Source organism: Ambystoma mexicanum, chromosome 2p, assembly GCF_040938575.1.
Source record: "Ambystoma mexicanum isolate Mex_15411 chromosome 2p, UKY_AmexF1_1, whole genome shotgun sequence".
Lineage (NCBI taxonomy): Eukaryota > Metazoa > Chordata > Amphibia > Caudata > Ambystomatidae > Ambystoma > Ambystoma mexicanum.
In genome coordinates, this window is record NC_090923.1 from 1,029,397,023 (window position 1) to 1,029,410,135 (window position 13,113).

Here is a 13,113-nt window from a genome sequence, read left to right on the forward strand (position 1 = left end):
TTCAGATCTTTTTTCGAGATAAGAGCATAATTTGCACACACTTCAATAGGGGAATGCTAGAGTATAACGACTCTACGTCCAATGTTACTAAGCTATCTTCTTCATTTGTCACAAAATTATCTAGAATCCTGATCATACTGGTGGTATCTTGGACATATGATCTCATCTTTTCTACAAAAGGTCTTAGGAAGGTATCCACATTAATCGACAATGGTTCGATGAGTGAACCTTAGCAGCCACAATTGGGCGTCCTGGTGGGACACTTGCATTTTTGGGAGGCAGAAATAAAGGGGGCACACTCTTCCAGGGCTTCCTTGATCATGGAATAAGAAATGTCATCGGGCCGGGAGCTCTGGAGCGGTTGACCTGCTTAATAAGCATCTCCACATCAAGCCTGTCAAACAGGTGGCGCCAACCCGCAGTCAGCTTTGCCAGTTGTAGGCCTGTCGATCCCTGCCTCGGGTGCGAAAAGCTTGGATAGAAGGACGTCCAGGAATCTTCACAGATCACATTTGCCAGGGCAGCCAACGTAGAGCCCCAGCTCCATTAAGGATTTGCCAAATTCCTCTGCCATCCTTTTTCGCGAGTGCCACCAACATGCACTCAGCTTCTTTTTGAGTAGACTCGGCCTTGTGCCTCAGCAGTCAGTTCTTGTATTCATTTTCTCCCCCCGCCACCCGCTACTGCATGTGTAGATCTTTATTCAAACGGCTCAACTGTCTAAGATCTTTCTGAAGCTGCTTCTTTTCCTGGATAATTTTACATCAAAAAGATGGTTATGAAGTGTAGGCCTGGCCAAAGCTTTTTGAGGGCAAAGCTTAATTCCAACAGTAGAGGTATATAGTTCACGCCACCTCCAGTAACCGACTGCCTCGAGAATTTTTCAGAAAAGGACTGGAGTTAGTTCAATATCAGTTGGCCATACTTCTTGCCTAGGACTCGTTTTGGCAGACCAAGTAAACTTTAATAAGGCGTGATCGATTGTAGACTTGTGAAGGACCTCAAATGAAGCAGTGTCTTGAATTAACGAGCTGGAGACAAAAACATAGTCCAAAATGCTAGAATAAGAACCATTGGACCAAGCCGGTGTCGGCGGACAGTCGCCAATGGTTTGGCAATTTAAGATGTCATCTCTCGCCTACATCACATCCATCCATTCAGATGCTCTCCCTTCACATTCTGATATGGGGACCACCAAGTCTTTGCTGATGCAAGGGCAGTTTAGGTCACCCCCTATTATTATAAAGTGAGGATTGAAGTTTAATACCCATTTGTCGATAGCCAACGTAGTAGCATTCATAAATCCTTCAGTGGTAATGGGCATCGGGTTCCAGTGCACGTTAAGAGACCGCGCTGAGGCTTCTCGCCATCCTGGTCCTTGAAAGTGATGTCAATGACCTCAAGAAATGGATTAGGAATATCCAAACCCTCTACCCTTGTGGTCCTTTTGCTTTTCACAAATGTAAGTAAGCCAGACGCCGGACGTGCTCTTAGGCCTCTGTAGGCAGGATTGAGGAGCGAGGTGTATCATTCTAAAGATGGAGAGCACAGAAGCCAGGTTTCCTGAAGGCATATTATGCCCAAAGCTCGAGAGGAAAGATCTGGGTCCCTATGGAGACCAGAGTAGCCCCTGGTATTCCAGAAGGCTATTTGCCGACTGGAGGCTTGTTGTTAATTGGCCTTTAGGGTCAGAAGTGGTATACCTACTTGTGGCACTGGGTGTCGTGATTTGTTTTTGGAACCCATTTGGCCCAGCGTGATCACACATCCAGAGGTGCAAAAAGTAAAAGTGATGGTTAAGGAACTACCACCTCTGGCAGTCCATGAGAGGACAACTCAGCTTTGGAATCCAGAAACTTATGAGAGTCCTCTCCAACAGCACCCAATAAACACGCCTTATTATTGAAGGATTTTATCTCCACTCTATCGTTCAAAGGCAAACGGTGGTTGGGAGTGGCCAGTTGCTGTTTGGGAGGGGAGCGCCTCACCTTTAGAGGCAAGTCCATGCATTCTAAACCGATTGGGCGGAGAAGCTGGCCAATCTACAACAGTGACGAACCTCGTGACCTTTCCTTCCTAAACCTTCCCCTTTTCACAACCTCAGAATTCTACCAAGCATAAAAGTGATATATAAATGCCAATATTGTCCTAGTATTTGAAGTCACCCCAGAGTGTAGAAGTGTGCATGAAGCATCTCTGACCCTCCAGCTTATAGCGATTTTGCGATCCCGCAAAATGCCGCAAAACAGCAGTTTTGTGCAAAAACAGCATCTTTTTTAAAAAAAAAAATGTTTTAGTTTTTTTTTTTACTTTTTTTTTTAAGTAATCTGCAAAAACTACTGTTTAAAAAAAATAATACGCAGAGTACCAGGTTCTCAATTTTTTTTTTTTTTTTTACACAAGAAATGAAATGCGCTAACACATCTCATCACTTGCGCCCCAAAAACGTGCAGCCCAATCCACAAGGGACACATGAATGGGCACATTTTATATGCGTGCCCATTCAGATGGCCTTTTTCACATCCTTGATCAAATAAAGTGGCATTTCTGTCAATTTAAAAGTGCATCCCTCATTTCCAAGCAAGATGCACTTTTAAATGTGCAGAAATTGTAGGCATCCCTACGCGCACGGGATGTGGGGCTGCCCCTGCATGACAGGGTCTTTCCTGACCCTGTCATGCATTTCTTTTAAGGTATGAACAGCTGCTGCGTCGCTTGCATTTCTGTTCCTCACAGAATAAAAATTCGTTTTTTGGGGTCGCATTTTACAGCGGCAGGCACCTGGAGGGCCTGTCCCTGTAAAAGGCGCTGGGAGCTTGCAGAACACTGTCGGGAGAGCGATTTTATTAAAAGTACTGCCCATTTTGAGGACAAAAATCTATGGAATGTCACAATTTTACCTATTTCGTCCAGTGCTATTCAATCGATTTTTATAAATACTGAACATGTGTTGCGGGGGTGTCACCCGCTTCCCATGTTCAGTATTTTTGGTCTAGGGTGGTTGCAGAAGTGTTTTCCCCTTTTTCCTCAAAATTGGAGGCGGGGACAGAAAAAAAAGGAAATGATGAAAAAGGGACCCTGCGGAGTCGGATCGGACCCGCGTTAAAGGGACGATCTGGCACCGCAGGGTTGCAGGGGAAGCGGCAGCGACCAAGCAGTTAATTAGGGGAGGGGGTGGGGTGGTGGTGAAAGGTACATTTTGGGTTGTTTAGCTGAAGTGCAAATCAATTCAGAGCGAAATTGACTATTGTCAATTCCGACCGCAAATAATTACACTTCGGTCAAACAACCCAGAACACCATTCAAGGCAGCTGGCCAGCGCACAATTTGCGCTACAGCTCCAGCCTGTGGAAATGCACCGGTCACCTTTGAGAATAAGGTGACCTGCTCATTTCCAAAAATGGGTTGTCTAAAAATAGCATATCCTCCGTTCTTTTTTTAAATGCCCCATTATTTGAGGAACTGGGTCAAAATCTACATTTAAAAAAAAATAAAAAAATGGTTACACTATGAGAGAGAGGGAGAGTGATGGGTGAGATGTGAAGTGATAGGCAAGAAAGCAGAGGGAGAGCAGTGGGTCAGTGGAGGAAGCGCTGCACAAGAGAGCAGAGGAAGCAGTGATGCGGTGGGCCAGAAATCTGAGAGCAAGCAGAGGTACAGAAAGTAGAGGAGCGTGTGGTCAGTGAGCCAGAAAGCAGAGAGGAAGCGGTTGGCCAGAAAGAGGCAGTGAGCTGCAGATTGGGAAAAAGGATGAGGGAAGAGTGCGATAGAATGGGAGAAAGGATGCAAGATGCAGAAGCAGCACAAAAGAAGGAAGGACTGTATATTGCGGGAGGAATTGTAGAGTGTAAGGTGTGAGTTGGGAGTATGATTTGGAGTGTGGGAGGGGCTGGGCACTGCAAATTGTGACTTGACAGTGTGACATAGCACGTGAGTATTTGTATGACAGAGTGAGAGGTTAAGGAATGTAAGTTGTGATGGAGAGTTGGTGAGAGAGGTGTGTGGGTATTTTTGGAGAACATAGAAGGGGAATATTTTCAGCATTACAATTGATAATGATCAATATAGTTAATACTATTAAATAGGCATGACTATCAGAAATGTAGTCAAATCAAACACTGTTCTGCCAAGCCAGAGACATCTGGGACTCTTCCTATTAAATTAATACAAAAGATACATAATGATACCCTGGCTCTCTTGTAGCCTTGCACTCTGCCTATTTCCTGCAATGTGGCAATCTTAAACCCTCCAGTTAGTACAAAATGTCCCGCAAAAATGCCGCAATAAATAAAGGGTTGTGCCGCAAAATTTGCCATTTCATGCCGCAAAACCCTGGAAGGTCTGATCTCTATAGAGTATCTACTTTCTTATCTTGATTCTGAGAAAGTGTTATGAAGTTTATTCTGATTGTTGCACATTGCCCTTTTTAAAGAATGCTTATTTAAAACTGATTGTTAAATAAATAATTATTTTACTAGAAAACCTTGAGTGTGTTATTTGGATACTTGGATTTCGATGCTACAGCTCACATGTACCCCTCTTGAGATAAGTCTGGCTGCTCAGTCACTCAACCAACTTGTGTATTGCAGAGCTATAACAATAGGTGTGTTACTGAATACCAAGAGGACAAGACTGGTTTAGTCTACCACAGGGTTACTGCATACAATCTTGCCTAACACGCATTCTGAGGACTGTCATGCATAATGAGGCTCTGCCCTCATCTAGGAGGCCCTCACCCTTCCAAAGCCACTCCGCCATGCAACCGCCCCGTCCCTCCTAGCCCTTCCTATTTGATCAAGGCGTACCCTCCCTACCATAGCTGTTACCTGCCTCCTCCCACCACCTACTTTGAGTAGTCTCTGCTCCCAGCCAGTCCACATCGGCCCGCGCACTTATTTACACTTGCCTTACAACCGGCACTCAGCCTGCCACTAGACGCTCTGCCGGTCACAGTTCAATTACGAGGATACTGGCCCATGCTCAAAGACTTCACCGCTACCCAAGCCACAGTACCACGGATGCCTGCTAATATGTACTACTACTGCCCTGTAATTAATATCCCCACTGTGCTGTTACCATCACTTTAAGAGTTGTACTAGGCGAAATTAACTGTTGTACATCCGTCGCCTCTTTACCTGCATTTCAACTACAGATATGTCAGATATGTCTAGGGATGTAACGGTATACCGTTAAAGATACCGTGGACCAATTAATTGAACAATAATAACCATTGCATTGTTTATACCGTTATACCGTTTATACCGTTAAGTGTGCTTTTCAATCTGATTTGGAAAGGCTGCAGTAAGCAAGTGCTGCGCAGTCTTGCACTGTTGGATGTGCCGTCTGCCAAGTAGTTTCAGTTGGAGCAGTTTTTAATGCCATTCCATAAACCACACGTGCCCGACACAAAATCAATATGTTAGCAATAGGAAGAATAGATACAGTGCCAGGAAGGAAAAGGGTTTACTTTGGGGTGGCGGCTTTGGGGTCTATGTATTTATAATGGATAATGTTCTCTAAACATATGACAATGGGGGGGATTTCCCTGGTTCTATCATTGAATTTACATATAATAAGTCACACTGCGAAATTCACTCATCTCTGTGGGTATTCCCTGCTGCCATACCAAAGGGTAACATGACCACTTGAAAAAAGCTATTCAGTTTGCTTTGCCAGTTGCATCAGGGCTTTCTCTCCCCCCCTCCTCCTCTCCACACGTGTGTTTGTGTTTAGTGGAAGCAAGGCATTTCAATGGAAAGTATGGTGAAAAGCCCAATTCTGGCCCTGGGTGCCTGGTTTTGTTTGTGATGATAAATCTGTCAATTTATGACCCTTTTAGAAAATATTTGTTAAGATTAGTTAACTCCACCTGCTATACCGCGATAACCATGATATACCGTCATTTGGCAAGAAGGTTATCGTACCGTCGTAAAACTAACACCGTGACACCCCTAGATATGTCATTTTGTTTTTGTACTCCACTTACATCTACCATCACTACGCTACCTCCGCCCACCATGTCCTCCGGCTTATTGCGCTTCTGTGTTCTGTATGAACATCAGCTCCTGCTGAAATAAGATTGCACATTAATTAATAGTGTGAGCTGTGCATGCCTCTCAAGCACATTGCCTTTGTCTATCTCACTACTCGTACAAATCCACGCTATTGAGCCCCAGTGATATTACTCAATTGTGCACACTCTCTAACGGTGCCCTGAAAGACATTATTGCGTCTGTACGTTGCCTTTAGTAGAATGCTTGTGAATATACTAAATGCTCTAATACTACTAGCCCCCATGAACCTTGTTTATACTGCTGCTATTGCTATCTACCTAACTTTGAGCGGTCTGCTTATAACCGCACTCATTCTGAAGGACTTGTAACAGCTTAACCATTTGAAATTACTGCCTCTAATCAGCTCTATTAGAGCAACTGCTATCTCCGCGCACAACCGCCTGTCTGTTACTCTATGCTTATCACCCTACTTATATTCGAATGTGGCCACCAGTATGTACCTATATATTGTCACAATTACCTAATTCGCACATACATTAGATCACCACTGCTCTTCATTATCCAGTCCTCTTAGAAAGCAGACACTCTCACTAAGCCCTAGGATGCTCACTACATCTACCAGCCAGACTGCCTGCATCTCATTACTCATACGGAGCTTTATACTCTGCTTCGCTAGACTTCACACTCTGGCCCTTAAGGACCCATCTACCATGACACTCCCCGAATTGTCTAACACCACCATAACTAAACAGCCCTTTGCTATAAACGACTCAATACCTAAACCTGAGCAACCCTTGCACAACGGACTCTAGGAATTCTCGTCTCAGAGCTAGACTAACCAAAATATATTAGCCAAAATATATGAGCCTCCTATCAGGACACTACCCACTTCTATAGGAAAAAAAGGACCCCAAAAACCTTGCCTGGCCCAATGCCCGTAGATACAAAGGTAGCACAGTACTGCCCTCCTAAAACAAAAACTACAGTCCAGCACCACCTAAAGACTACCTAGCTTCCCTCCCAGCAACCACAACACTCATGAGTCAGCCTATTAAAGGAGCTCTAATAAACTCTAGATCTCTAGTAGCACATGCCATGGAAATTGCCGACTTGATTCTGAGCGATGAGACTTCCTCGCCATCACCGAGACATGACTACATGCTGCAGCAGGCCCCATGCTTACGCTAGCAGTCCCTGATGGTTATACAATCTTGAGACAAGACAGACATGGGACTAGAGGCGGAGGTATGAGATTAGCCCCCCTTACGACATTCAATCGTGTGAAGAACTGTCAAAGTACCTCTGATTTAACTCCCAAACACTTAATATCCATCTGATACATCGCCCCCCGGGCCCAACTGGGACATTTGAGGAGGATATTAATACTATTCTATCTAGTAACCTCAAAAGTTCCAACACAAGTACTACTACTAGGCGACTTCAACCTGGGTTTCAATGACCCCTCGGATCAGCCTGCCCTGGCAACGGTGAATATTCTATCATAACTTGGCTTTACCCAAAGAAGCAAAACCCCTACCCATAACAAAGGTAGAATACTAGATTGGGTGGCAGACTACAACTGCCATGCCAACATCCTTTCCATCTCACCGCTAGCCTGGACCGACCACTACCTACTCTCATTTACGCTCTCTACCAACAGAGCCCCGCCCATACCTGACCCGATGGCTCCACCTACACTAACTAGAAATAAAAAAGAGCATCATCCCTGCTTACTCCCCACCCTTAATTCACTTTCTACAGCACTGACCCAGAGAGCTTGGTCGAGGAGTATGATAAAATGATGGCCTCCTCCCTGGATCAGATCGCCCCCCTCAAACTTAGACCAAGTAAGCCGAAAAACCATCTGAACAAATGGTTTACACCATTCTTAAAAAATCTAAGACAACAAAAGAGAAAATGCGAGGCTGCATGGAAACTACTACCATCGGAAGCCAACAAACTAAAGCTTACCAAACTCATCCCTCTACAAAAAGGAAATCAGTCTGGCTAAACGGGCATCCGACGACACTCTTATTTACCCAAGCTAATTCCAATATGAAAAATGATTTACTATTCTTAAAGAATTAGAGACTCCTATCACAATACCAGACACTTGTACCAAAGATAAAAAATGGTGCTCAGATAGACCAACATGCACTATCCAATAAAGTATCTTACCTTACAAAATAAAATATCCCCAAAATAATAAATAAATAAAAAAGCTTCCTTGAAAAGGACCCACCATCACCTAAAATAGCTGGTAACACTACTGAAGCCCAACCTACTCGATTCAACTTCTCCAAAGTATCTATCATCGAGGTTGAAATAATTATTCTGTCCCTCAAACCATCCAATTGTCAGGGTGATCTCTGCCAAGCACAGCTCATCAAGGATGTGGCTCGAGGACTATCACCTTTCATATCCAAGCTTATCAATGCTTCCTTTACCACTGGGACCATCCCCACTAACCACAAACAATCATGGGTACTCCCACTCTTGAAAAAAACAACGCTAGATCCCTTAACACCCACCAACTATAGGCCAATTACAACAGTCCCTTTTCTGCTAAAAATACTAGACAAGGTGGCTTACACGCAAATACAAAAATATTTGGAATTACACCCAAGTCGATGAGCTTAGAGACAGTGGTAAATCAGCTTTGCTCCTCCTCCTGGACCTTTCAGCTGCATTCGATTTGGTGGATCATACAATTCTATGTAACCATCTCGAAACAGCAGCACACTTCTCCAAGGATGCCATAACCTGGATTAGATATTTCCTAAGTGGCAGAACAATGAGGGTCTTCTTGCCCTCACCAGCGGCAGACCCCATACCCATCACCTGCAGCGTGCCACAGGAGTCCTGTGTCTCACCCACACTGTACAATATTTTTACCAAGCCCCTTTTCGATGATCTGGACCATCTTGGTATCACCTACACTAACTATTCAGATGATACTCAGATCCTCCTCCCACTTTCAGGGGATCATGACAAGGATTTGGCCTTGGTGAACAGAGTGTACATTATCATCCAGGCATGGATGGCCATGCACGGTTATGCCTGAATTATGATAAAACAGAAATCTTGGGTACTCTACTAACCTAAAAAAAACAGGACCCGATTATTCCTCCTTCATAATTGACGGTAACCTCATTAAGGTAGCACAGGAGGTAAAAACACTAGGTTTTTATCTCAACTCTACTCTGTCCTTTTCCAAACAGGTCAACATACTAGCGCTCCTCTACAGCCTACACGTGTAAACTCATTAGAACCGGTAAGCCATTTCTTTCCAACAACAGCAGCACCATCATGGCCAGAGCCTTCATCCTGTCCCGTTTGGATTATTGCAACAAATACATAATTAGAAGAATCCAAACCCTACAAAACAATGCCCTTAGAGCACTACTAGGAATCTCCAGAAGAGAGCACATTTCTGAGAGCAGACAACAGAATAACTGGCACCAGACCAATGACAAATTCCTCCAAAAAACTCAGTCGCTTACCCATAAATCTCTTAACAACTCCGCCCCATCTACCTTTCTGAGTGATTCCACAAACAGACATCCCCAAGACCAACTAGAGCAGCTAACAGGGATCGCTTGTCCATCCCCAGATTCAAACTATCCACGATTGGAGGTAATAGGTTCCCCATCAAAGCGGTCAAACTATGGAACTCCCTGCCTCCCACAATGAGAAGAGACCAGTCTTACCAAAACTTTACAACCAATACTATCCTGTGGCTGAAATCCAATGACCACTAATTCGCATGATGCATAATCCTTTGCCAGTGTAACTAAAATGCAGCTAGTAATGCCCGCTGACTACCCCCATGGCAGCAACCGCAATTTTGTGTACCATGCCCATAATATATTTGTAAATATCTGTAATATCCAGCCTTTGTAAGAAATGTATTTTACTTTGATTCACTACCGGCTACCCCCACAGCGTATGTAGGTAATTTTCCTTCCATGTGGCAACCCCCAAACTTTTTGCTGTTTTACACCCCGATCTAGACTTTGCCAGAGAAGCGCAGCCTTCCGCTGCACTCCTATGGGCTTTCGCTCCATTCTTACGGGGAAACTGGCATGCCCTTAAGACAGTCAGTACCGGGAGACTTTGTTTCCCTTAGTCCTTTCCTCAGGTTGCAGCTTTTGAGCAACATGAAACAAGAGTGCACCGTAACTTACATTACCGCGCTCTTGGGTCTCTAGTCATTCCAATGGCCCTAGAAGTTCTCGCTGGACTTATCATGAAACGTGCAACGGACGGGACTGGTGGCAGCTATCGTTTCTTTGTGTTTTGAACCCCTTTATGCCATGTTAACCGCGCTTCCCGCCTTTGGCCCTAATGGGTGGCCTGGCCTCAAAAATGGCCATGCCACGAGGTTCTTTGTCTCTGTCCTGTCCCCTGACCGTCTTGCCCCTTCACCTTCCCCCAGGTCGAGCCGACCCGGGGGAGTCCTTATTTGGTCATGCACTTTCCCGCTAAACGCTTTCGCGGGCTTCTGCATGCCTTGTGTGTGCCTCCAGGATGTGGGCTGGGATGTCTGTTCCCAATATACATCCTGGGTGCCAGAGAGTCTAGAGTGTCCTTAATGCCTGGGACCACCGTGGTCTGTGATAGGTCCACGTATGGTGTGAGTGTTTGTGAGCGGATCTCCCAGTGGGCCCTCTCTGTTTTGGCGTGAAGGGAACTCTGGATAAGAGGAGGCTGAAAACCCCACTACCATGTCGATCTCCTGAGTTCTCACGATCAAAGGATAAGGAGCCAAGTATCCTGCAACCAAGAAGCTGAGGCGAGGAATCACTGGTGACCCGCTGAAGGTTTGGCACCCTGCACTGCTATCCTCCTGTGAGACCCCTCTGCCTCTGATCGTACGAGAAGACCTGTACTGGCGCTTCGACCCTTTAGAATAGTGGGAACAACTATTCTCGGCATCTTCACCAAATGCTGTACATAAGCCTTCGGAAGCATCCCTGGGCCATCCAGTGGACTGACCAGCCTACACGGGAAACTTGCTCTGTCACCGCCGTCTGGCTTACTGCTAATCCTGTGTCCTCGGCACTCTCACACGATTCGTACACTTGGCATGCCCAGGTCTGAAGTGAGACATGTCCTTTGGGACAAGAAAACATGCGGTTGCCGAGATGCCCTGCTGTAGTAACAAAGCTATGCGTGTTCGCTGCATTTGGGACACCCTCGACCCCGACTCCTGCTGTCGCGGAATCTACACGGCGTCGAGACATCCTGCTGATCGCATTTGAACCTGCCAGTACCGAAACGGAACCGGAGAAGCCTGGGTCTGCCTGCATCGGGGACCGGTGAGTAGCCAATACCCTAACCGGTAACTCTCTCGCAGGAGCCTGTGGCTTTCTATCGCTGTCGTAAACAGCAACCCTTTTCGGCACTCGCACCCTGCTTCTGCCCACAAGCGGAGACCGCGCTTGAGTAGCGGGGATCTGTTCATCATCGTTTTGTTCACCTCTCTGAACTGCCCGAAGAGACTCCCCTTTGCCACCCGCGTTTGCAGGTACTTTTGAGCACAAGGCTCCACTCTTCGTAGGGCTCAGACTTCCTTCTAGTTAGGTGGACTCTGATGTCGAACTGGGTGTAACGATTACTTGCACTGCCTGTTTTCCTCCCCATCTAGGTGGTCTGCATATTTCGTGCTTCTAATTCCTTAGACCCATTGGTCTTATATATATATATATATATTGTATTTGTGTTGGTTTATTAGAGTTTTACCGTGATTCTTCACTATGGTCGATGCTACAAAGGCCTTGTAATAAATGTGTCTATTTTTAATATAACACCCGTCTGGAGTAATTTGTAAGCGTCCTTGCTTTGTGTGCTCATTGCGGGCTTTCAGTCACCCTCACCCCTCTTGAGACCTAGTCTTGACCGCCATCATCGCTACCCTGATTGGTTACCCTGTTCCAAGAAACTAGGCTGGCCTTCTCAACCTCTGCCCCTCCAGGACAGAGTTCAGAAATCCATTTTAACAACCATGCCCATAATATTTGTAAATATCTGTAATATCTAGCCTTTGTAAGAAATGTACTTTACTTTATGATTCACTACCGACTACCCCCACAGCATAACTATAGTTTTGTACACAATGCCTTGTAATATCTGTATACCTGCTTTGTAATCACTTTATGATTCTCTGTAACTAAGCTTGCATTTTCTTTTAACTGCTGCGCCCTGATACCCTTGGGTCTGGTGCGCATTACAAATAATAAAACAAACACCCGCTCACTCCATGCCTCTGTACCTCCAACTCAACCCTCACTATACTCAAGTGGTGCTTCTTGCCGATGTCCAAGAATCCCATGCGCTTGACAAGGGCTAGCAAGAACCCCCACCTATAAAGAAGCTCATCCTCCTTCACAATGTCCAAGCGCCCCGTGCTGGACGAGAGCCAAATCCACTCACCGTGTCCTGGAGCGCCCAGCTCCAACAGCTTGGTCTGTAGTTCGGCACCGCTCCAGTTTCCGTACCCCGCCCGTTGCATCTCCACAGCGCTCTTGGGGTCATTCCCGAGATGCCCATCTGCCGCCATGGTCGTGGACGCGGCAACACAGAGGAAATAAACAGAGCGAAGGCACACGAGTTAGATATCAAACCAGAATAAATATTGAAAATCCCTGTGCCAACAAGGAATCGCTACGCATGCGTATACTCCATGTGACCGGTACTTCTTCTGCGCAGGACACGTACTGGGGGCGGCGGAGGAGGGGGGGGGATGCTGGAAGGCACACCAAGGCACATTACGCGTGCGCAAGCCGCAGACACAACAACTAGAGCTCTAACATCTCTCCTCTTAGATTGTGTCAACATTGGACGCCATGATAACGGAAAACGCTATTTAGACATATTTGACTTTGCTCTGCAGCCAGCGGAGTTTGAAACCCACAACAATTAGTGGCTGTGTTACTTTGACGAGCAGGAAATAACCTGGAGCATTTAATACGTCAGGTATACAAGTTTAACATATTTCAGTGTGTTTCATGGTTTTAACTACATTCAAATGTGCATATATTTTAAAATAGCTCTTATTGGTTTGGTCTGTTACAATCAAACATGGCAACCCTCCCTA

General features: G+C 45.6%; 1 protein-coding gene across 1 annotated transcript in view; it reads right to left on the minus strand.

Annotated features, from left to right (window-relative positions):
- The window catches only part of SF3B2 (splicing factor 3b subunit 2), a 633,281-nt gene extending 620,553 nt beyond the window's left edge, over nucleotides 1-12,728 (minus strand). Inside the window, exon 1 of the mRNA XM_069644893.1 lies at nucleotides 12,450-12,728. Within this exon, the coding sequence (XP_069500994.1) occupies nucleotides 12,450-12,576 (127 nt within the window). The 5' untranslated portion in view covers nucleotides 12,577-12,728. The remainder of the gene's footprint in view (nucleotides 1-12,449) is intronic.
- Nucleotides 12,729-13,113: the final 385 nt, after the last annotated feature.